This window comes from Seriola aureovittata, chromosome 18, assembly GCF_021018895.1.
Source record: "Seriola aureovittata isolate HTS-2021-v1 ecotype China chromosome 18, ASM2101889v1, whole genome shotgun sequence".
Classification (NCBI taxonomy): domain Eukaryota; kingdom Metazoa; phylum Chordata; class Actinopteri; order Carangiformes; family Carangidae; genus Seriola; species Seriola aureovittata.
The window spans coordinates 3,043,117-3,069,217 of record NC_079381.1 but is presented as its reverse complement, the minus strand read 5'-3'; the positions used below and the strand labels follow the sequence as shown (position 1 = coordinate 3,069,217).

General features: G+C 40.7%; 2 protein-coding genes across 3 annotated transcripts; one reads left to right on the top strand and one right to left on the bottom strand.

Annotated features, from left to right (window-relative positions):
• The first annotated feature begins 943 nt into the window (after positions 1-943).
• Positions 944-16,419, top strand: taf1c (TATA-box binding protein associated factor, RNA polymerase I subunit C). Of its 2 annotated transcripts, XM_056403403.1 has the most exons (15): positions 944-1,410; positions 2,815-2,926; positions 3,220-3,269; positions 3,694-3,789; positions 4,743-4,810; positions 4,985-5,235; positions 6,016-6,147; positions 6,253-6,370; positions 6,468-6,539; positions 6,640-6,775; positions 7,258-7,386; positions 8,667-8,865; positions 9,023-9,160; positions 10,757-12,174; positions 14,649-16,419. In XM_056403403.1, exons 1-15 carry the CDS (start codon positions 1,291-1,293, stop codon positions 14,925-14,927), a joined length of 3,318 nt encoding a protein of 1,105 aa, XP_056259378.1. In that variant the 5' UTR covers positions 944-1,290; the 3' UTR covers positions 14,928-16,419. The 2 variants fall into 2 exon arrangements, with proteins under 2 accessions (XP_056259378.1, XP_056259379.1); XM_056403404.1 differs by lacking the exons at positions 944-1,410; positions 2,815-2,926; positions 3,220-3,269 and having other exon boundaries at positions 4,705-4,810.
• A 335-nt stretch (positions 16,420-16,754) lies between these two features.
• Positions 16,755-25,011, bottom strand: ccng2 (cyclin G2). The gene is made up of 8 exons (XM_056403405.1): positions 24,901-25,011; positions 22,955-23,112; positions 22,676-22,813; positions 21,957-22,207; positions 21,237-21,315; positions 20,984-21,082; positions 19,886-20,085; positions 16,755-18,082 (listed from the first exon to the last, which is right to left on the bottom strand). The coding sequence occupies exons 2-8, from the start codon at positions 23,057-23,059 to the stop codon at positions 17,938-17,940; spliced, it is 1,017 nt and encodes a 338-aa protein (XP_056259380.1). The 5' UTR covers positions 23,060-23,112; positions 24,901-25,011; the 3' UTR covers positions 16,755-17,937.
• Positions 25,012-26,101: the final 1,090 nt, after the last annotated feature.

Sequence of the window (26,101 nt, the reverse complement as noted above, 5' to 3'; positions counted from 1 at the left end):
TCGTTGTTAGTAGTGCTGATGCCTTTTTCGTTATTAAAAGGACAGTACAATCACTATTACATAAATACGATTTGTAAATCACTAAAACATGGTGGAATTTATTATCCTATTTAATTTCTTAATTTCTGCATCTATTTATTTTAATGAATTATTTAACTGCTTACTTTTGTAACGCTAAATTTCATCGTTGACCTCGGAACCAGTAGAATTTAAAAAAAAAACATGTCGATAAGTTTCTATCGATAGATTTCGATAGGTCTTCTGACTGAAACCACGCCCACTTACGTATGACGAAGCCTAAACAAAACGACCGCAGCCTATAGTTCTAATAATAGAGCCATGATAATACTAAAAATAATAAGATAATACATTCATACACATTTGTGCTTTTGAAAAACTTTTGTTTATTTTTTGTTTCATTATCCTTATTAATATGTTGCATTTATTTCCTTTTATTGTATTCATTTAGTATGTATTGCTCATATTTTACTACGTATCTTATTTCAAAAGTTATGATTGATTCCTTCATTTTTACTGTTTAATCCTTTTAATTAGATTAAATGTACGATGTTTTTAATAATAAAGCATTTGAAAAAAAGAAAATCTAAAAATACAGCCACGCTGCAGCCCTGTCTCTATTCAAAATAAAAGCCCGAAACAACTACGTTTTTAAAGATTGGTTTTACGTTGTATTTTTTGTTTGTTTGCTGAGGCCAGTTTTTCTTGAAAATCGCTCGTATACACTAGGTTATGGATCAAATTGAAAGCCACTCTATATTTTAATTTTTATTGCAACAATTGTTATTTTACATGTCATCTCATATCATCTTACATGTTGCCTCTTTATTAAATAATTTTTCACTTTTCATTTAAATTTTGCAGTTTTCATTCTAAAACGAAAATCAGACCGGAAGTCTTTTTGTTGTTATTGCTGGGTCCTCACACTGGGAAACTTGACTGTCGCTGTCTTTCTGTGGTCTGCACGTGTGCGGCAGTACACTTAGGATTTGGGACAATTTTGCCACGGATTTGTGTCTTTTAGAACTAATAGGTTCCCATCGACGCGTATAGCCTAAAGTCGGAGATGCTGATGTCGTGTCACGACGATTAAAAGAGCAGAGATGTGTTTATTTGTGCTAGCTAACAGCAAATGTCTGGGATGCTAACGCTAGCTAAGCCGGGGAACAACATGTTCAGACTTGTTCCCAGACAAGCTGAAGGCGAGGGAACAACGGCACACACACCCTCAGTAAACCTGACAGTTATTTTAATTTGTTAGCAACAAACAAAATGGATTACGAGTTCCCACAGCAACTTTTTCCGTCCTTTTACAACTGCGGACCGCCGGACTCTCTCCTGAAGTACTCTAACGGTGGAAACTGGGGCTGTTACGGCCGAGTCAGACCGCAGGTGGGTCTGTTGTCTGCTCAGTACTGACTTAAAGATAGTGCATGAATATTTAAATCGACAGTACTTTGTTTCTTTAAAAACCCCAAATAAATTCGAAATACAATTGAGCTTTAAGAAAGAACATGCTGTTTTAATTTTCAATTGTACTAACATGTCCACGTTTCACTGTGTAAAAAAATAAATAAATAAATAAACAGGGGTCTCCAACCTTTTTTACTCTGAGAGCTACTTTGACAAAATGAAAAGGTCTGAGAGCTCCTCATGTCTTATATTACTGGTTCAAACATTCAAACTGATCTCCAAACTAAACCACATCAATCAAAAAGATCATTTAACAAGTCATTATATATATTTTTTTTATTTATTTATTTATTTATTTATTCATTCAAAAACATGTGGAACTCACATCAGACAAAAATCTGAGTCGTGATTCAGTCAGACCTGAACACACAGACATGAAAACACCACTGTAAATAAACCTCCATAAATCTGACTAGAAACCAGAGAAGCTCCTCAGTCAGTGATCCAGTGATAGCCACAGCTTAACTCATTGTATCCATGGCAACATACTTCCTGTTTGTTGGAAAAGTTTAGTTTTTTATCTGTTGTGTTATCAAGAGTTCATATCACTGCATGTGGCCTACAGCAGATCTGATGTAAACAAACCTGACAGTAACTCATTTGACTGACACATAATTATTTAGTGTTGAAGACGGGTGTGTCTGTGTATTTGAATTGCATTTGGAGCACATTAACTGAGTGAAGTTGTGTTGCTTTAAGTTTGTACTATGGTTTGTACAAACTATATTCTAAACAAAAGTTATAATTTTTTATTTTTATTTTTTTTTTTTTCATACTCCTGAACCAAAATTTGATATTCCAAGTTAGAAGGATGATGACTTGCCAGGTGAAAACGGTGATATTAAATCACTGATATGAGATATAAATTAGTCTACCATCAGTATCATTATCATTATTGTAGATATATTTTCTTATTTATTTATATTTTGAAGAAATGATCTTTCAATTCAGTTGATGCTTTCTCAAATAAAAGACGTGATGTGCCAAGACAGTTCAGTTGTTAATTTGTCTGTTCAGTAGTGTGATGCATTTATAAACAAGAATCATTGAAGAGTCGATGGTTAAGTGTGAAATCAACCATCACTCAATGTAACTGATGAATTAGTTCACGAACACAAAGAATCACTGATTATTATTACTATTCTATCAAGTTTAGATTGTGTTAATGTCAACATTATCTGTTTCAAGCTTTTTCACTGTGGGGATGTGTTGCTTTTCGTCTTCTTTTTTGATGGTGATGTAAACTAATTGGTTTTTACAGCCGTTTGAAGATGTTGTTTGTTCTGCATCTGTCAGACTTTCTTATTATTTGGTTGTTTTCAGGGGGGCTCCGGTCCTCTCTCCAGTTGGACATTTACATCTAGTCATCAGGTCAGAGGGGAGACTTGGCGTCAGACTCAGCCTGTACCGCTTCCCCTCCTGTCTCCTAAAAACTGTGAGTCCCTGACAGCAGCTATCACTCAGACACACTCCCTGTCGACCCTCCAGTTCAGATCAGGAGTTGTGAAGCAGATTTGAGACTCCATACGTAGTATCTGCGATGTGTTGTACACAGTTGTATAATGGCTGATGTATTGGAGGAGCAATTTTTTAACCGATATTCTCACAGTTTTTTTTTTATCTAAAAAATTTCAATGTGTCTTTTTTATTTGTTTTAAAAATGTATTATGTTATTATTATTTTATTATTTATTTTATATAAAAATGTATTTGTACACATCTTTTACAGCTTGGCTCTGGCCTTCAGAGCCTCCAGATCCACAGGACTTCACCCAACATGTGAGTGGAACAGCTGAATAAATTAAAAATTAAGATTTTAATCACATTTAAGAGACATGTATAGTGTACCTTCTATAATGTCCCCTGCAGTCTTTTATGTCTGTGATTTGTATATTGTATTCATGTTGCATGCCAATCTCCTCACTGGGACAGTACAGTTTATTTGTCTCATTAATTTTACACATAGTCGAACTGATTAAAGAGGTTTGATCTTTACATGAACAATGAGCAGGGTGACATTTCATGCGCACTGTGATTTCTAAGCTAATGAAAGGAACAAATGTTCGTCCAAACCAATGAAATCAGATTCATAATTAACTGAATCGGTGTGAACTCAGCTGCGCACTGCAGCGCCAGATCTCTTCTCTGTGTTTTGCTGTTATGTTTTTGTGTTTTGAGGTTTGTAAACATGTTTTTTATTTAGATGCATAACTTCTTCATGGATCACGGCCAGGACGCCTTTGGGTGCATGAGTGAAATTCTGGGTGAAAACTTCAACTTTAAACAAGGACGGAGCGAGGTGAGTGTCACAACAACAGACTTTCTATGACAAGACAGTTTATTCATTAATTTATTTGTTTGAATGCTTGTATACAATACACAATTTCCAGACATCAGCGTGGGCTTTGGTAGATTTATGATTTTATAGACTAGAATATAAAAAGAGGAAAATGGTATTTATAGTGGCAATAAAAAGTAAGTGAACCCTTTGGAATTACTTACATTTATGTATAAATCTGACCTAAAATATGATCAGCTTTTCATCTAAGTTACAATAATAAACAGACACAATCTAGTTTAACTAATATCACATAAATCATTACTGTCCATATTGAAAACATGATTCAAACTTTCTCAGTGTAGCTGGAAACAGTGTGCGAAGCCCTCGACTAATGACATGAACAGAAGCTAGCTGGAGTCAGCAGTTATCAGACCTGGAGTCAGTCAGTGAAACCAGATTGGTGGTTTGGGTTATAGAAAACACTCAGACATTTAGAGTTTAGATCTTCATCAGCCCACAGTTAAACAAACTGTCTATATATGGAGATTCAGTTCTGTGGCTACTCTCCCTAGAAGTGGTCGTCCAGCTGAGATGACTCCAGCAGCTCAACACATACGCTCAGTAGCATTATCCAGTGGAGATGCTGTGGACTGAGCTCACATGTCCTGATAGATCAATAATGATTTAAAACTTGATAAGTACAAAATTTGACATGGAATGTTGTTGCAGGACAAGTAGTAGTAGTAGTAGTTTGAATCATGAGTTAAAAAATGCAACTAAAATGTTTGTATCATTAGTGTCAGTCCAGATATTCCTGCTGTCATTAACATCTTTCTTCTAACATCCAATTAACATCTTTCAGTTAGTTTAACTGAGATAAATAAAAGATAGAAACACTGAAGAAAACACCCTGCTCTGCTTGTTGTTTTTCAGGTCATCAGAATCTGTGCGTGTCTTTGTTTGTTTTGCAGAGATATCGGAGGAATTCAGTCTCGATGTGGAAAGTGAAAAACTTCCTTGAAATGCTGAAGTCTAAAATGTGAGTGGACCTGACTGGTGTGTGTGTGTGTGTGTGTGTGTGTGTGTGTGTGCGTGCGTGTGCGTGTGTGCGTGTGTGTGTGTGTAAATATTTGAAATGAAAGAAATATCTCTTCTTGTCTGATTGATATCTTGGTTCGTTTCTTTTTTTCTTCATGTTGCATCTTTTCCCCAGATGTCATCAGTCATATTTCTCCATGTCGCTGGACATGTACAGCGTCCTTCTGTCAGACGTGGTGCACTCTGTCCCTCCTGAGCTGCTAGGTGCTCTGCTGTACGAGGAGCTGACAGACCAGAGAGACCGTCAGCTCTTCTCTGAAGCATCCACAGGTGGCGCTCTGGACTTTATCCCCTTCTCAGAGAGCAGCAGCGGCTCTGTGCACGGCTGCCTCCTCTACCCCGGGAACCAGGGAATGGACCGCCTCAGTATCCTGCAAATCAAATTTAACACTGGAGTTTTAGGACACGCAGCAGGTCATTTTTTAGTCCTCAAGAAGAAGTCAGTGGTGAATTAATTAGTGGATTAATTTACTAGTTGATTGACAGCAAATTTATCAACTTTGGCTCAGTGCTTTTTTGTATGGATTGAAATATGTCCATATTGGGTACGAGTACTCGAGTACTCGCCATTATTCGAGTAGTGTTTCACTACTCGCACACATGCGCACGTGTTGTTTTTGGCTACAATAGTTCAAGTCAGTTGGCGTTACGTGCTCCATGGCAGCCGTGACCAGGAAAACTGATGTCTGGAATTACTATAACGTGCAGTGCAAGATATGTGGCGTTAAACTTGCATATCATGTTCTCCAACAGCCAAACAGTTGGCGTGGACAGGGAGGTCCGTGTCCGACTGGAAACACAAGCGGAACCAATGTTAAGCAAGGATTAGGGTTACCTCCCGTATTTCTACTTTTACAGTGTATATATATATATATATATATATATACTGTAAGTGTGTGTGTGTGTGTAATCGAGTACTCAAGGTACAAAAGGTAATGAGAGTACCTGGATATTGAAGTTACTGAAATTGCCCATCCCTAGTCCATAGCACCAAGTGTGAAGAGGATTATATAGTGCTCATATTGACATTCCGACAGAGACAGAAAAAAATTTGTTTTTCTGATGTTGAAAAATAATGGGTGAGCTGAGGATGAAGGGTGGGGCAGAGTCTTCCTGTTGGTTCTGGTTCTTAACGCAGTACTTCAGACTTCCACAGAGTGGAGCTGCAGCACCACAGAGGAAGTCCCTCGGTCCTGAACGCCAGCAGCAGCGACCCGTTCAGCTTCCAGCTGAAAGGCCCCATCAGACAGATCAGCTCTGCCTCCCTGTTCAACAACTGTAAGAATGAGGGAAAACTTCTAAACGTTCAGAGCAGCTGAGTGTGGATTCAGAGTTTGCTCTGTGCTGTGCAGACATTTCATCGTGTTTGTATGTTTGTTGCAGGTTGTGTTGCTGTGCGGTCAGATCACTTGTGCGGAGTTTGGAGGTTCAGTGAAACAAACGAACCTCGTCCGCTGCAGGTCATCAACACCAGAGAGGTTGCAACCTGCATCAGTGTCAGGTTAGTGAGCCTCAGGCAGGAGCTGGGTGAGTTCTGGAAAACACTCCAACTGAGGTAAAGGTGTTAAAGTAAGAAGTTCTCTGCTGTGTGGTGTCAGTCCTCATATTTTAGGTGAAGTTCTGGTGGCAAGCGAGAGCGGAGCAGCGAACCTGTGGACTGTTGGCAAAGGGTGAGGGCGAGAGGAAGGTCTCAAATTATTCTTCCTATAGAGACGCAGGTTTTATCTGTTCAAAGTCAGCTGACATTAAAGTGATGCTCTGCTCTGTCAGGATGCAGAAGGTTCGGGAGGAGGAAAGCAACCTGTACTTCAACGCCAAGTCATCATGGCGATGGTGCGAATTCTCCGCTCACCCGAGGGTGATGTTATACGCAGACAGGACTGGGGTGGAGCTCACAGACATCAGGGTGAGACAAGAGGTTGTCAGTTGTGAGCTCTTTGTGACAGAGAAATGAAATATACACATTAAAAGCATGACGGTGCAGCATCACCTGCTGTCAGAGCCATAAGGCAACATTGAATAATTTTAATCACATCTGTGCCAGAGTTTGACTGGTCTAAAACCACACAGCTGTGTACTGCACTCATTCACGGTCATGCTTGTCAAGTGCTGTATGACGAACCTGATCAGGGCCACAAGCCAAAATCCTTCAGTCTCATGAAGTTCATCCAGTTGTTCTCAACACTCCCAGTGATGCAGTAGTTTTTATCCTCCATTACTGACTTTTGTTGCGAAGTGGGAGCAACTCTGTGTCCGTGGAGGAATTACAGCAATAAATTGACAACCACACATCCTGTAAAATCCTCCTCCTTCTCATCCCTCCCCTTGTCTTCGTCCTACCACCACCCCGCACCCCCATCCCACCCCAACCCTCTCCTGCCCCTCCAGGCAAGTCCTGTCTGTGGTCACACTCTGTTTAATATCAGCAACACCTCAGAGTGTCGGCGAGGAGAGAGACTCATCCTGTCCAGATATCTGGGAGACGTCCACTCCTTCCACCATCTCATCACCACTCAGGTACATTAGTATTCCTACAATGGATTTTCATCATTTTTTCATTGTTTGGAGTTTGTTCACTCTGTTGGAGAACACTACAGCCCAGCTCCCTCCTTAGGGATTACAGTTGAGCAAGAGATCTGCGCCATGCAAGTCTGTCTTCATTCTACATATTCAACAAACACAGGCTATCCCATACAGCAAAAGACCAGATGCTTCATTTAAGTACAGACACTTTAATAATCCGTTTCAACACAGATAGAGCAGAAACGTTTGCACACTAATTCATCTGCTCCCACTGTTTGTTTCTGACATCAGCCTGATGTCTGCAGACAGTTATTAGCTAGCATTAGCTTTCCAACACGTAGAAACAGACTCCACACACAGTTCAGCTGCTTCCAGAGGCTTCACTTCTCATGCCAGAGATGATTCCACATCAACAAACATGGAGAATGAGACGCCTGGAGATGCAGCAGCTGCACAAGTAGTGCAAGTAATGACATCACAGTTGACAGGACTGTTGTGACTCAAGACAGCTAATGTAGCCAGCTATCAGCATGTATATATTTTACACAGAAAAACGAATTTAAATTAATAAAATTGATTCTATACATAACCCAGCCCTACTTGGGACCTAAGACAGGGATGCAAACTGACATGACACGATCAGCTGATCGTTTTCACCAGAGAAGACTCATCACTGTGTTGGTCTGACGAACTAACACACACACACACACACAGTGTACTCTTAATCTGACCTGGAACACATTGCCTGTGTTGTGTGTGCATGGTGTGCGCATGGTGGCTGCTGAGTTGCTGTGGAGATACACACCTGTGTTCACACCAGCTGCACATCTGATGTGTTGCTGCTACTGCATCTCTATCTCTCTACATAGAGTTTACAGGTTACTGCAGTGTTGGATTTCTTTTCTGACTGAAAACGTCACTAAAATTGGAACTATAGTGAAAGGTGTGAGTTTTATGTAATGTTGCCACTATGATGTCAACGTGACATCAATATCTCTTTTCTCAGACTATTTCTGTTGTGAGACGCACGTCTCACGCAGGCAGTGTGTCCACTCTAACCCATTAACATGTACGCTGAATGGATCTTCAGTTTCATTTGTTTTTTTTGGTTGGAATGAAATAATCAATGATCACCAACACAGTCACAACACACATGATCATCACTATCGCTAGGTAAAAGAGAGAAGCATGAGATGTTTTGAAAATCAGATTCAATTGAACTCATCTTACATAATTAATGCCCCCCCCCCCCTCTCTTCCTGTGTGTCTGACAGTACTCTGCTTATATCATGGATGAGCGTTTCCCGTGCGTGCCAATGCTTAAGTGGGATCACATGATGCAGTCCCCACCCATGTTTTGCCATGTTCTTCCTGGCTCTGCCTCTTCTGGCACAGTAGTAGATGGGGCCAGGACCACTAAGGTCCTGTTGGGCTCCCACAGTTCTCAGGAAATAACCCTGTTGCAGTACTCAGGTCAGTCCACTTGGGGTGTCATTTTGAGAGTAAGACAGATTCAATGTAAGACTGTAAAGTCTCAGTGTTTCAATGTTTTATTAGTAATCTAAAGAACATTCACATTCCATGCTAACTATCTATGTGATTCTCCCAATGTTTGTGACTGTGTGATCAGGAGGCAGAGCAGAGGCCAGTTTTAGTCGAGGTCCTGCTCAGGCTCTGCTCAGACCCAGAGATAGTCTGAAACACCTTCCTGTCCAGATTCCTCATCGCCTGGACATCGCAAGCAACAGACTGTCCTCACCTGCTGCAGGTATGGATAGACGAAGGGAAACAGTGTGTGTACATGTTTGTTCCCGTTCTTTTAGATCCAGAGTTTTGAAGCCAGTAATCTGATCTGATCCTCATTTAAGTCACAGGTTCAGATAAACGCAGTGTGCTTACACTAATACACAAAGAATTGTGACATTTTATGGCACACATTAATCATTCACTGTTCTTGTGGAAAAAGTAATTGAACCCTTGGACTTAATAACTGGTCAAACCTTTGGCAGCAATAACCTCAAACAAGCTCTTCCAGAAGTTGTATCTTGCTCATTGAAGAGGTGAAGAAATACACATGTAATGAAACATTGCAGATTTAACAACAGTTAGCATTGGAGATTTTCGTTGACCTACAACCACTGGAAGTAGCGACAGCACATAACATCTCAAAAGTAGTGAGCGCCCAGGTCTGACCTCTTTCCTAATCCTACTGTCAACAAAACCCAGCTGACTGCAGGCTGGATTAGTGATTAGCTTGTTAGCTAACCAGATACAACATGTGAACCATCTTAAGTTGTTTGAAGGTTTTTTACATAATAGCTGGAAACGTATCCCTGTTACTTGTAAAGTCACACCAATATAATGTAGCTAAGCTTTTTGGCTGGGTGGCAACAGTGTGGCCAGCCCGAAAAATCATTTTCAAGTAGTGGAATAAAATTTCCACCACTGGTCAGCCAAATGCCACACGACTGAGTTGTCTTGTTACCGGCAGTCTGCTTGGGAACTGCAGGGAAGAGGAGGAGCACTTCCAATACACTGAGTTTTGTCTCTATTACAGCGAGTAAACTACTTTCATTACATGTATCATTATTCCTAAAGGAGACAGAGGAATAACTAAACATAAGACACACTGAGCAGGAGAGAGGGAGGGAGAGAGAGAAGTCATCGGTAAAGAAACCAGCAGATCTGAATAACATGTAAAAAGAAACACCAATAAGACAATACTCTTACTGCAGCACAATAATAAAAGCCCTGTTATGACATAAAGGGTTTCTATCCACTGAAACGCTAGAGGGGTTTTAATTTGAAATGATTACAGGAAGTTTGTATTAGCATGTAATGCAGTAACTTTAAAAAGGCATAAAGGAGCAACTGAAAACAAGGCTTTGTACTAAAATACAGCTATGACCATCGCTACATATCAAACAGAGGGAGTTAGACATAAAGACCTGCCTTTAATAACCTACTTCTGTTACTTTCTGCAGGTGACTTGAATAAATAAAGGCCCCTGTCACTTTTTGAGGAAATACAGTAGTTATGTTTAGAAAACTGTATGTCTCAGATGGAGGCTGTTCGCCATGTGAGAGACCAAATAAGAGATAGTCTGTGTCTTCTAACTCTCTCTCTCTGAGTGATCATTTTACAGTGAATACAGCTGAAATCCCAGCTCAGTCTTTGTCTGTGACTTATGTGACTGGTGATTTTGTCAGACGACGTCATGGATTTAAAATCTGGATTTTAGCAGCAGCTTGTTGTTAACAGTGGTTTCACAGCAGTTTTCATCTACGTCCTCAAATTCACACATGGACCAGAAGCAGTCCAGCCAAGTACTGGGGTTTGACCTAGTCTTGTTGTTTGTTTTCAGGTCTGACTTGTCTTCAGAAGAAAGGAGCCAAAGAAGCAGGTGGAGAGGATTGTATATGCACGCTACAGCTGACGGAGGCAGGAGATATTTTCTACCAGATCCTTGAGCTGGAGCAGCCGGACAGCGACACATCTCGACCTTCAGCGGCAGAGGACGAACCACTGCCTCAACATGCAACAAAAAACCTGCTACAACCAACGCTGACAGAAGCCACAACATCAGGGAGAAAAACAGCAGGACAACTTGCACCAGATTCTCCGCTGGATACAGAGGACGGGTGGAGCGATGAGGGTGTGATCGGGCCAACCCAGGGTCCAGCTGTGCCGAGGTTTGTGGCTGAAACACCAGAGAGGGAACAACCAGCAGGGATCATGTACACTGACTCTGATGATTCAGAGTCAGAAAGGAAAGGTCGAAAGCTGAAGCAGTTGGGTCTGCAGGTTGTTGTCAATGATGATCCAGAACCGGATCACACAAATGGATTGAACGCAGGAGTGAAAGATGGAAAGGTGGGTGGAGATAAAGCTGATGATACTAAGGAACCCAGCGGTGTGGAGGAAACTCAAGTAAAGCTCAGCGAAGCTGCTCTCATCACCTGGAAGCATTGGATCCAGAAACTGATGCAAAGAAATCGTGAAAAGAAGCCCCTCCCACGCTGTTCGCAGCACTTCACAATCAAAACTGAAGGCTTTCTCCAGATGCCTGATGATGAAACAAGAGATTCAACAGAAGAGGAACGTGTGCAGAGCTTGAGGCAAGATCTGAGAGCGTGCATGTCCAAACGCTCACTGATGGTTCACAGCACCGTCTCCACCTCCCTCACCGCTCCAGATGTAGTACCTGTGCCAAACCCAGTGGACACAGATGTCTGGAGAGATCAGCTCAGCCACCGCCTGACCCTCTCCTGGCAGGGGGAGGAAGTGTGGCGGGCGTGGTGGGAGGACCAGCTGGGGCTGAACAGGGAGGAGAAGTTGAAGGCTCTGAGGAGGAAGAGGAGGAGGGAGAAGGAGGCGAAGAGAGCTGCTGGCCGGCGCTTGGAGCTGTCCGGGAGCTTCACCTCATCTCTCAGCTACCAATCAGATCTGGACAGTTTCTCTGATTCAACGGGCTGGTCTTCTGCGGCAAGCCAGGGGTGGTCTGACACTGAAGGGACAGGGCCGTTGTCCCAGTTGGAGAGCTTTTTGGAGCATGGGACGCCAAAAGCCACAACATCCTCCACTTTGCAAAACGACACCCCAGTATCCACACCAATCGCCACACCTCAAAGTGTTAAAAATAAAGAAAGTGACCAGCAGACTCCCAGCAGCTCCGGCATGTTCTCTCTGTCCAGGACTGTAAAAGCAGACTCCACACCTGCCAGTCAGAGGAGGAACAAACGTCCAGCCAAAGACTCCCTCCGCTCTCTGTTCGGACCACAGGTAAGAGGAAGGTGATGTGTCCAGTAACTGGTCTACAACTAACACTTGTAAAGGCATATCTGTCCAATCACAGCTGTTGCTAGTAGCTGTTAATATTTGGCATAACAATAGAAGAAATATTGTCATATCTCTAAGTCGACTGACACAGCAGGCGGAACTGCTGAGCTCTTATTCTAATCAGTTCAGCTCTCCACACAGGCCACTTAAAGGCATGTCACTTTTGCTGTGTGTACTTAAAAGCAAACCAAAGTGTATTTTCCTCCAGTGATTGTGTATTCAGTTTTGAGCACAGGCGACTTATATTGAACTCTGTGCCAGAACATATCCTGTATAGACACAGGGTGCTTTCCATCTGGCTAACATGACTCTTCACTTCCCTCATCTTCAATGCGTAGTTGGTGCGTTCACACCTGAACTTAGAGCTGACCACTTGTGATCGGATCACTTGAGAGGATGTTGTTACCATGTCTGAACCGGGCCACAGATATACGTGGTATCAGGGTGTCAGAATGAGACTGATAAAAATAACACACATAGATATTACATTTCATAGAGTAGAACAGATGTGAGAAAGCAAGAGAAACATCTTAAAATATTCTGAATAAAATCTACAAGATGAACTTGTAATGAAAGACAATTCTTAGCTTTTGAGGAAAAAAGAGACAAACTTGCAACAGTGTGTCGTGGTTCAGATTCTACACACATAATATTCTTTCCTTTATGAATAAATAGGACTCACTTTAGAGCCGCAGCTGGAACTGTCATCCCAGCTTCCACAGGTTCCCTACACAATTACAAATCAAGCAGTGTTATCAATATCACAGTAAAGATCTTTCCACAGCCACAATCCAGCTGCTCTGTTTACACACAAAGGTGGTGTCGCCCTCCACTAAGGCAAGGCAAGTTTATTTCTACAGCACCATTCAGACACAAGGCAGGTCAAAGTGCTTTACAGAGGCATGGAAATGCATTTGAACATTACACATTTGAATAAATAAAAATATTTAAATCTCAGCAGAGCTCAGGTGTTCAGGAAGCTTGTTCCACAGCTGAGGAGCAGAGAAACTAAAAGCTGCTTCACCTGGTTTGCTTCTGGGAATACTGAGTGAACCTGTCCCTGATGAACCTGAGAGGTCCGGATGCTTCGTATCGTACAAGTTGATCACAGATGTGTTTGATCCCAAGACCATTAAGTGCTTTATAGACCTTTATATCCTTCGACACACAGGAAGTTAGTCCAGTGATTTAAGGTTAAAAAAAATGTCAATGTGAGAAACACCAGTAAGTCCTTGCCTCGTCTCCTCTGAGATGAAAAATTGGAACATTCTCAATGACTGTGGGCGGACACGGGTTTCCAGGTCACAGCCGGAAGACAGAGAAGAGAGAATGGGAGATGTTACCACAGATTCTGTTGCCACTTAAAAGGACATCAGAAGGACACATACATTACTAACTACTAATACTACTAGGGCAAATGTGAACACTGTCAGGCTGATGGGATCAATTCATGAGAATTCAGTCTGATTATCAGGCTAAGTTCAGACTTCATTATGGCCAAGTCTGAGATATCCTAGTCTGTGATGATGATGTAGGCTGTAGGTATAAGCCTGCCGTTGGGTGGCAATTCCAGGCAGCATTCTCCTCCCTTTCCGCCTCCTGTGACTTTTAGTATTTTCAGAAGCCCCTTGGCTAAAACACCAACAATCTCTGAACTAGCAACATAGAAGCTGAAGACGAAAATCACACAGTCAACATGTGTCTTTGCTGTTTTCTATGGTGTTTTCTTTGCAGTGAGTCAGCCATTTTAAAGGAGTTATTTTTAGGTTTTGCTGTTGCTACATTAATGTAAGTGTTAGCAAATGTTTACTTACCAGTGAAGAAGAAACGTGAGTTCAACATCAAACACTCCTTTACTCACCATCAGCTGTCTCCAGAGGTGGAAAACAACCTTTTGCTTCTATTTCTATCACTTCTTCTCTTCTACTGAAGTTAGCATGCTAACCAGCTAGCCCCAGCCCAGTTAGCCTGTCTCATCACTTTCTGATACCCAGTCACTGTAGCCTCCAGTCTGTCCTGAAGACGAGTGTGATTGATTTAAAGAGATGCAAATTAATCAGGGTCCCCCCACCCCTTTGCAAAATGATAATGGTGCAGCCAGACCAAGGTCTGTGTATGTGAGACTAGAGATCCTAAAGTACAGATGAACACTTTTGATTCAGGTAATATCAAGACCTTGTCTTTGGATTTCACCAGAGGAATTTTTTTCCCCAATTGTGGTGATGATGTTTGAACTGAGAAGTTGTTTTCCATCCGTCTCGTGTGTAGTGAATGTTACAGACTAACAAGGGCGCCAGTTTCACTTGTACACTCTAATTGTAATTAGTTAATCAGTGTAAACATGTTGCAGTTCCACAGTCAGCTTCCTAAATAAACATCAGTCACCTTTATCTCAACAATTTCTGGTCTGTTTCCAGGACGAGCCCTCACAGCACAACATTCACTTCCTGGAGGAGGAGAGCAACGTACGAGCCCCACCTCCCCCCACGTCGTCGTTGTCATCCTTCTCTCAGCTCCGCAGTTCACAGTCTGTCCCTCAGAGGAGCGTGAGGACGGATCTGTCCCAGGACTCCTCCGTGTGGTCGGGTCTCTCCCAGTCTCTGCCCCTCTCCCAGAGTTCACAGGGTCGACTGGGTTTTTCGCAGGGATCGCAGGCGTCTCAACCCAAGAAGAAGAAGTCACGAATGGGATTTTGATTTGTTGTTCAGTCCATCCATCACTCAGGGGGAGTATGACATTTGGATTACATCTAGGGACCAGGGGCTGGACCAGCCCAGCCTCAATTGGAAAAAAAAAAGTCTTGTTTTTTTGGCATCACTGTGGATCTATATTGGTATTATTTACCAGGATTATAATAACAAAAAATACACACTGGATCTAATGAAGGAGGATAAAGTCACTGAACACTGGAAAAGGATCCATCACAGTCTTCAGAAGTCCTGAGTCTGAAGAAGATTTGGTAGGACTGAGTTGAATTTATTATCTTTGTTTAGTGGTCTTGACTTTTGTTTGCTAGTGCGTGCGTGCGTGCGTGCGTGCGTGCGTGCGTGCGTGCGTGCGTGCGTGCGTGCGTGCGTGTGTGTGCGTGTCTGTCCAAGCAGCCACTGGCTGAGATGAAATTTTGCTTTTCAGAAAGCATTCGCACGGCAGCTTATTTCATTCTGTTTTGCAAAGTTTCTGTTCTTACTGGTTCAATAAATTCATAACGCTGTCCAGGGAAACATCAACAAACCAGAGTTCAGTACAGACTCCAGTGGAGGATGCAGCTCCTCTGCAGATGTTGGTTGAGACGGAGATAAAAGCTGGGAAGAACTGAGCCTTCAAATGCTGAGAGTAGTGACGTTAAAAATGTCAAATATGAAACAATCAGAAATCAAACAGCCACACAACAGTATTTAGTAGTTTCTCTTCAAATCATCAGCATGTCTGCAAACGACCTGCCGTGATTGGCCCGTGTACTGGTTGATTTCAGTGTGTGTATGTGTTTCTGTTTAGTGACATATTTAAAGTCTGGGTATTGTTGGACCTTTGTCCTTGGCAATACCACTTGTCAGATATCACTCTGTTGTTTTTTACTTTGTTTAATGAAAGTACACTAGGCACTGGTCAATTATTTTCAAGAAACTTTTTATACATTTGCTTTTCTGAACAAAACTGAACCAGTTTTCTCAATAAAACTATGGCTCCAAGACTCAGGTCCTCATTGAAAGACAACAGGAACTTCAATGACTTTTAGGAGGAAAATACTAATTAACCAAATCAATACAAAAATACTATACTACTACTGTATACTATATATAAATATAGAAGTCTCACACTTTACCCCATGGTTCTGTATAATACAACAGGGTATTGGGGCCACTAAAGGAAAAAAAAACTGATGTAGAGAATAGGGTTGATAAATATTTTTGAGAAGTCATAAATGAGAATCAAGTCAGTTTTTACAAGAGAAATTTTCAGATTAGTCATAACTTTGAGAAAGGCTATAGTATTTCATTTTTCAAGGAACAAAGTTGGAACATTTTTAGGGCAATTCATAATTTTGAAAGAATAAATTTGAAACATTGAGATATGTATCTTAATAGAGTTATCAGCTGGTGACAGCAGTCTGTCAGCTTTCACATGTCAAATGTATAGAAGTGGATGATCTGAAGTTATGTTTGACCAATAAACACTTTATTATCATTAGTGTGGGATACTGAAATTAAAGTAAATCAATTCTATTGAGTCCATAACAGGATGAGTGTTGACTTAAAAGCTTTATACTTAATTTCTTAAATGTTATGACTTAATTTTTTCTCAAAATTCTAACTTCACTCTGATCACAAGTTGTTTTTCTTGTACCTGTGGCTCTAAAACAAATGTCAGCACCAAGGTTTCATTTCTGCAGCTCGCCCTTCCCTTTGAGAGGGCGACATCAGTTACGTTCACTTTATCTGGTTCATTCACAGTTCAGTTTTACATTGAATCCAAAGTGAATCCATGCAGCTGTTTTCAGACATGATGGAAGAAGAAGACTGACAAAAGATTAAAAATAACATTTTTATAAGATTTTCTTTTTCAGTACAGGTGACAAAAAATAATAAATAACTTAATATCTACAGAGAACTATTAACAGATTTTTTTTTTTTGTACATCATTTACAGTTTTACATGTTTTTGTATTAACATTTTTTTTACATTTTTAACATTTTTTAGACTTTTTTTGACACGAGGTCAGCATTATTTTATTCCATTCAACATTCTCTCTGAACAGTTTCAAACACTGAAGACTTTTTTTTTTAAGCTACATCCTAAAATTGGCAACTTTAAACTTAAACCAGGTTCATACATACACACACCCACAAACACACACACACTTACACACTTATTAAATGTTTTTTTTCTGAATGCCCTGTGATGTCAGTGGGGCTTCAATCTGAAGGGAAACCTACTGTAAACTCAGTGACGCGGCAAATAAAAACATTGCTAACGCATCAGTTTCCCTTCAGACACAAACTCCAACCTCCGGTTTCACCATTTAACACTTGAACTGAGAATAAAAGAAAATTGTGCAAATTAAACTTTGCTGAAGAGGATCAGAGCGGCTGCAGTCGCATCGCTTACACTCACATCTGGAGACGCAGTTATTGCAAGAAATGACAAAACTCCAATGTAGTTTTCAAGCCCCAAAAAAGATGGAACGTTGACAGTTAAGTGGTGATGAGGACTTAAATGTTTATCTCAGGAGACCTGAAAACATCCCATCCGTCTTTCTCTCTGAATAACTACATTAAGACAATACGACCGTGGCTACTCAGCCTCTGCACAAAGGGAGAACTCCTCCTTACCCTTAAGAAAACAGTCTTAGATTAATAACAGTCAAAAAAACATTCCATTAAATAAACACCACATTTTAGCAAATTATCTTCCAGTCAACAATGAGAACTGTTTCTGGTCTGATCTGACAGCCCCTGCATCGAGTTTATCCGCTAAATATCACTGGTACATCCTTAAAACCTTGCATCCTGGAATGTGACACTTCAACATGCACCAACACTTCTACAAACTAAAAACTAGCAAATCTACCAGAAGAGTCTGGACTGCTCAGCTGCCACGTGTGCGATTCTCCACCAGCACCAAGGCTTATTAAACAATAAATTAAAAAAAACGTCAGGTAGAGGGTTTAGAAAGGGGCAAGATGGCAAGGCACAGGATGGCGGACGCTTCAGGCGTGGAGGTGTTGGCGGAGGTGTTGGCGGTGCTTTTGGCAGCGGAAGTGTAGAGGGAAGAAGGGCCCTTCAGCGTCGCTGCCCAGAGAACTGCTGAGGGACTCTTCACCTGAACTCATCATGTCCTCACATGAATCCTCACTGCAGAGACACAGAGAGCAACAACGTCATGATACAGTCACATACACACAGCTAACAAAGGGTTAAATCAGCTCCAGCTGAAGTCTGGCTTCTGTTTCACAGGTTTTTAACTGCTTCACTTTAATTCATGATTCACTTGAAACTAATCAAAACGTTTCTTGATTCCTTCTTCTCAGCACCAGAGGAAATGAGTCTGAACTTTGAACTGTACAGGTTAGTTTCAGCAGAAGATTAATTGTAATTCTTATAAAATTACAAAACTAAACTTCTTTTCTTGACAAAGCTTAAATGATAACATTATAATAGTTAAGTTTTTCTCTCTTGTCATAAATTTACTTTGAGTTTTCATGGTTGTTGATTTGACTGAAGCAGAAATTGAAAAGTTGCGGCTGATACTGCTCATCATCTGATTAAGGGCTAAACAAGAAATCTGGATAACAGTATGAATAAAAGGAATATGGATGTATGCATAGTGAGAAGTGAGTATTACTTTGCCCTCAGGAATTTTAACAATGATGTCATACTGGGACAGAAGAAGAAACAGTTTACATGATTTAGCAAAAAAAAAAAAAGAATCAAATGGAAAGGTTCCTCTATTTCAAACAGACGATCATCAGCTGATCTAATGTTCTGACCGGTGACAAGTCTGAGTCAACTGCTGTCGGTCTCTGCTTACGGTTTGGGTGTCAAATGTAACGTCATAAAAAAAAAAAAACTAAAGTTTGATGATCAGGTTTGTGGTTTCTGTTGGATTGAGCTGCTCTGTGGGTTCATGATCAGCTGGGGAAAGTCTCTATGTTTGGTTCCTCCTTTTTGTTTTGTTTTTTTACATATTGACTCATAAAAAACCTTCTCCTTAAGTTCCATGTTACATAAAGGTCAGGCCCTCTGGCTGCGTCATGGAAACGTCCGTCAGTGGGACGTGACTAGTGACTCGCACATATCCAATCATACAGTGCTGGAGATATGAGAGGCCCTAACAAGCTCAGACACTCACAGGGGCGTGTGTGTGTGTGTGTGTGTGTGTGTTACAACATAACAGAAACTTGTGTGATTGCTGCACAGCTGGTTGCCTCAGTGTTATTGCTCACACACATTATAATGTAAAAACACTCCTTTAATCTGTTAGTGACTCTTATAAAAGTCCTAGGAAAAAACTTCACTTCTGGTTCATAGAATTAACTTGCAAAGATTTGAATTAAGTGACACATTGAGTTGATCCGTATCAGTAACATGAATGACACCTCTCTTCGTTTCTGTTAAACTAACATCATTACATAAAAGCTGTTGTATTGTCGTAGAAATGGAAAAATTTAGTGTGAGCGGTGACACATGGGTGTGCCTGGTTCCTTTTCATTTTAAATACCTATGTTGTTGTTGTCAGGAGTGTTTGGTATTTACTTGGTGTGGTCAGTCACATGATGTCACCTGCATGAGCAAGAAACTGAAACCAATTCTTCATTGTTCAATTCACCAACTGAGTCTGATAGTTGAAGTTTGGTGTGAAGCACAGAACTGTGAGCTCTGACTGAAGCGTGTTAGCTTCCCAACATTAGCAGTGAACACTCAACCTAGGATATTTTCTATTTTAATGCATGTGTTTGTTATTTTTTATTTGACTGTTTTGTGAAACAAGGAAAAATAACTGGAAAAATGTGAACACCAAAAATCTGATTTTTTTTCCCCCAGTTAATTATGATTTTTAATATTTTAGTGGAATGATTCAATGTTTATTCTTAACATCCTGGGATGGATGTTTGCATCTTTTTTATTTGTGTGTGTGTGTGTGCGTGGGGCTCTGACCTCTCACTCTCATCCCAGCATCCCTCTGGGATGGTGGGCAGCTCAGGGACGCTGCGGTAGGTGTGCAGGTTCTGGGCAGTCCGCCGGGACACTATCCACTGCAGCTTCCTGTGGTTGGGTTTGCTGCATTCGGGGGAGGCGTAGTCCGACAGACACTGAGCGACACGTTCGCTCCACAGCAGCAGCTCACCGTCCGCAATCTGAAACCAAGCGACACAGCAATTCAGTTTAGCTTGTTTGGCCTTCTGCCCTGTACATTAACTGACACCAGTGTGTTTAAAGTAATCCATTTACTTAACACAGCAGCACAGTGACTGTAAACAGAAGCCTGGATTCTTTTTCTAGGTTAGGGGGTTAAGAGAAACCTGATCAGCTTGTCATGTAAAGTGTGTGTAAATGGGAGGGCTGGAAAGACAAACATCCAGGAGACCGGCAGTGTCACTGTGGCATCAACATACCAAGATCTGTATGTACTGTACAGTACTGTATTCATTTTTCAGTGGAACATTCTTAAATGACGTCCAAACTCAAGACCTGTCCTGACACCGCTCCTAAATTACCATATATAAACATGACAGGAAAATAGTCTGGAGTTGAGTCGGCACAACACAAGACACCAGATTACATAACCACAGCCGTAGACAGAAAAAAATAGTTTGGGCCAGAGCTGAGCTAAGAATGACTAAACGCCCTCGCTGCTGTTCAGAATATGATTACATATCCATTCAGTATTGTGTTCACTTCCCTCCCATTCAGCCAGAAGCTGGAATCTCCCCATGAAGTAGCAAGCCTAGAGGCTGTGTGGCTGGTTAATGAAACTGCTTGCCATGTTATTGTTTGACTTTCGGTCTGTCCGGTTTGCAGCTGATCCAGGAAATTGTGAGCAGATATCAACAATTAATTTTACTTTTATGCAACCACTGGGGTCCTGTCACAGTAAACCTCTGGACTCCCATTTCCTCTAAAAATGTATTTGCTCCGAGTTGCTGTTGTAAGTGATGTTGCCTTTTTTGGTTTTCCATTACTTCAGGGTTCCACAGGTGTTACTTTCCCTCACTGGACAAGCTGTTGTGTAGTTAAGTCATGCAGTGTGTTTACCTTCAGGTGTCTCTGGATGTGAGAGGCTATTTCCAACATGTCCTCAGACTGAACGGCTTCAATCTCCTGCCTCAGGAGAGACAAGGCCAGGACGGACGGCTGGATGGACGAACAGACAGAGAGGGAGGAAGATACAGAAAGGTTTTTATGTCAAACTAACAGCAACGTAACAATAATCATTTCTGAGTCACTCATTGGACTGCTGCGCTGCGGTAATCAAGTCTGACATTTGACTCCTGCAGTGAATTCCTACCTTTGCTTTAGAGAAGGAGATCCGGCACAGACAGGCTTTGAGCTGAGCCTCCAGCTTCTCAAGGTTCAGCTTCTCCTTCCTGTTCACACAGACACACACACACAGTCAGGTTAAAGTGTGTTTCCAGGTCAGTGATGTGATCAACTTTCATCAACTCATAAAACACACGTTTTAAAACAGACTGGAAAATTTAAGACTTTCTGAGACTCCTGAAACTGAAACCATTGTGAAAAACAAAAGAATGACGTAAACTGAATGTGCTGCAGGATTTTGAAGCAAAGTGCAGCAAAGCAGATTCCAAACAATATGCCAGAGTTATGTAAGCGTGAGGTGTTGGTGCCAGCAGCAGCTGACAACAAATCTTATCAGTGCACTTCAGTCAGACTGGAGTTGGCTGATAGGAGACTACTGCCCTACATAAAGTAGAGCTGCTGTGACAAACAAGCAGTGGCGTGGAGAAGCTTCGCGATTGAAATCAGAGGAAAACTTCAACTCTGGTATTTTTTGGTTGAAGTTCAGAGATCAGAAAAAAACCCTGAATAAGCCTCAATAAGGAGCTGCAAACTCAGAACTTTCAGAACAAAACTTGATGCAGAAGAAAAAATAAATTTGACAAAATATTGATGTTGTTGGTCATGACTTTCATAGAAATGAGGTGAAAATCTGAAAACTTTACATGAAGTTAAGGTGCACATAATTTCCTGTACATGCTGCTCTCACCTGTCTGTGGAGTGTGTGAGTGTGATCTGGTGGTACAGGTGCAGGAAGGTTAAGGCAGTGATGGCTTTGGATTTGAAGTTGAGCTTCTCGGCAACGATCTTCTCCATGCGGCTGAGGTCGGACACTGTGAACCTGCATTGTCCGATACGGATGAGCTCGTCAGTGGGCGTCAGGTTGCACTCCTCCTCTGTCACTTTGGCCGCCATGTGGAGGCAGCTGAGGCTGACACAGGACAGGTGCTTTGGCTGGATCTGGGGGGTGGGGTAGGGGGAGAGAGGTGAGTTAGAAACAGTTTGAAAATGACTTGCTGTGTAATAATTTCATGTTTTCATGTCAGAAAAATGTGAGCTGATTCCAGTTTATTAAGGCCACTCCAGGCTGCTGAGGACATCACAAGGTCTGCAACAAAAGCATTTTACTCACTGCACTGAATTTATTTTTTATTAGCTGATTAAGGAAGGAAACAAGTGATTCACCAACAAGACTAAAAAAGACAAATATGTACTCTTTTTAATTCACATATAATCACAAGCTGTATCCACTCACCACATTAATCAGATACTATCCTTGTTTAAACGTATCTGTTTCTACCTTTGCTGTTGCACCAATGCTACAGGCTTTTGCAAACCGCACAGGCAGTCAAAATGTGTCACCACACTCTGAAGAGGGGAGACTAAAGTGTCCTGTGTCTGGTCCTATCAGGTGTAAGCATATCTTACCCTCATCATGGCCAGGAATCTGTCCAGCAGGTTAACGGCCAGGACGAAGGTCTGCGTGCTGTAACCGAAGAAGCTGGTCAGACTCCACAGGTCTTCCACTTTGGCATCTCTGCACTTGGCTGAGATCCGACTGTCGTCCTGGGAAAAAAAAAAAAAAGAAAAACATGCTGGTGATTAACCTGGTTTATCTGCCACAACGCTGATAAGGTGAAGAGAAGATTTCTCATTTTCTGAATCTACTGTGGATCAATGATCATTTCTTTTGTCAAATGTGCCCACCTGTGTTGTGGATTCAATTAGACTCAGTCCCGTCTCTTTAGGGAGATATTGAACCTCCTGCTCATAGTTCACTCGCAGCTCCTTCATCAGCTTGAAGGCGTCCATGTCTCAGCTGGCACTGGAAGAAGTGATCCCTAATTTTCACCACAGTATTTACACTGCAAAACAGAAAAACACCAAGATTCAGCTCCAAATCACAACCAACTGTTCACGTCAGAAAAATCACAACTGTAATCCATATCAATATGCAATGTTTACAGACTATATTATATGATATGATATGATATGCTTATCAACTGTGTCACAAGCTCCATGCCATTGTATTTCAGTGAAAAAATGAACAAAAGCACTGTGATGATGGAGAAGCAATACTTTGGAGTTTGTCTCAAATAAGTCTGTTATCTTTTACAATGTTAAGTACCCCAAAATATGTTTCAATTAATTTTTATAAATCAATGCAATTGAAAAAATAATAAATAAATCTACTCAATCAATAAGTTGCTTGAATATTTACCAAATCAATATCATGTAACATTCTCTGGTTCCACTTCTACAAACGTAAATAAATGCTGCTTGTCTGTTTTATGATGTAATAAATTTAACATATTTAGTTTTGGGCTGTTACCCTGACTTAAGGCCATCACCATGGGCTCTAAAAAGTTTGAGATGGGAACTTTAAAGCTTTTTTTTACCCATGTAGGCCAATATATTAACTAAATAATTATTAAAGTAAAGTCTGCTTACTCTGTAACTACAATAATCATAATTTACTTTAATCCTAAGTAATAAGACAGCTTTGGAGACATCCTCAAACACAACAGCATACTCCTTTCTGTTACAGCTACTTGTAAAATAAGATCTTTTTCATACAGAAAATACAAATTTGATGTAATGTCTGGGCAACCGTTATAATGGTATGTATCAGTATTCATCTGTATTTGATTTAAAATGAAAAAAAGGGGGGTGATTATCTTCGGTTTCTGTTGGATGATGAGGATACTTTATATCACTGATCTACATTTGCTAACAGGGTCCACAGCTCAGAGCCCAGCCCACTTCCCTCAGCTGGTCTCCGGTGTCAGATTTCCTCTGGTTGACGCCTTCTGTCCTCTGACCGAAAAACAACTACTTTTCAAGGTTCTGTCTGTTAATAAACAAGCTACAAAACACACAAACATAATCCACACGAATGAAAATTTTAATTTTTTTTATCGTTTTACTCGATGGTAGCCGAGGAAGCTAACGTTAACCACAGCTAGCTTACGTTTTAAATCCTCTCTGGCCGGAGCGGGGGAGGGGCTGGTTTTTTTCATTCCTCAAACGTTAAAGCTCTTTAAATATTATACTGTACAACACGATTATTCATATAAAAACTACAGTTTTTTTAATTACAGTGCAGTATTAGTGTAATTAACCGAACAAAGCGTGCTTCTGTTGGTGGTTTCTCCTCGTTAATATAATGTTTACCGTGGTATCAAAAAAAAAAAAAAAAAAAAGATCGACTGGAGTCGGATCCAGGGGAGCCAAACAACAGACAAGAAGAAAAACATCTTAGGAAGAAAATCATATGTGCTAACGAATTTAAAATATCTATTTTTAAACTTTAATCCACAACAAGAAAAAAGAAACACTCCCTTGGTTAACCAAATTACACTATTTCCTTATAGAGACAGAGACACTTGAACACCATTTCTCTCGTTCCAGTACGAGTTTCATCGAAATTGTGTGTTGGCAAAATATTTGCAAAAGAAAAACAGACTCATCATTATTTATTTACGACCATCACTAGCTTTTGATAATGAAGATTTTGGTCCAATTAACGTCCCATTGTTCGCCTGTTTTCCATTCTCTTTCTGTTAGCAAAATAACGTAAATTTGGTTCGGTAAATACTTGAGTAGTTTGTTATTAAGTGTTATTTTAATAAAACGTAAAAGGTTTACTCTACCTGTTTTGTGAGTTAAATCCACATATCTGTTGTGTTTGCTGTAGCGTAGACTTATTCCTTCTAGTCCTTCTCCTTTCTCTTTTTCTCTTTTGTTGATGTTCACAACGCTCACGCCCACACGCTACGTCACATGCTAGCAGCCAATCAAAGGCTTGAGTCCAGAATAGAAATCACCTCTCTTTTCGGTCTTAACGCTATGAATTAAACCCCTACAATGTTTCGATGTCGTTTAGACTGAATTGCCGACAGTGTTATAAATAAATTTGCACTTGATGTTGATTATCAATCAACAAATGCCGCTGGAACTGAAATACGGTATCTCCCATCTGTGACTATTACACCCTGGGATTGACGTTTCCATTAGCCAATCAGTGAGCCGCAGTTTGGTATGTTCAAATTGTCCGCCCAAAATAGGATGCTTTGATTGGCTTAAGGCTAAACTGAGTTCTGACGCAATGTTAGCATTACGTAGTGCTTTTTGGTTGTGTCTTATTAATTGTCTATAACAAACCTTACCATAAATGACAGAAATATAGTGAATGCTGTGAATGGTTCTCAGTATGGCTGTGGGCTAGCTGCATTACTAATAACGTAAGGACATAGGAATAATCAAATGTAAATGTAAAGGCAAATAAACAACAATCTGTATTCAGTAGTCCTTATAACACAATACCCACCAACGACCAATGTTTTCTTCAGATAAACATTGTGATAACATTCATGTAAGTCTAACTAGCCAATGTTGGCCTCAAAAGAGAATAATTTCCTCAAGCAATTACTGTGGAAGACAGAAATGACAGTTCCACTTTTGAGACGAACCACATCCGTATACACATACAAATCATGTTCCCTGGAATCATAGTAGTCAAAAGGGTTATGATTATTGTATGAATAAATCTGCGTTCTTTTGGATGGGTTGATTTTCAGTATGAAGTTTACTTGTAATGAAATGTACTATATAAGTAAATGTGCCTTGTCTTGTCATTTGAAGCATACCCAGCCCTTGTTATCTTTTGTATGCTGTATATTTAGTTTCGAAATGAGCAAATAAAGCAATATATTTTAGGAGGATACACAATAAACTCCTAACAGAGTTTGTTGATGTCACGAAGTACAGCAGTCTCCTCAACTCTCGACTGACTCTTGCTGAGAGTACATATAGGAATATTGTATTGAGTATATTTCTATTCTATATATAGAA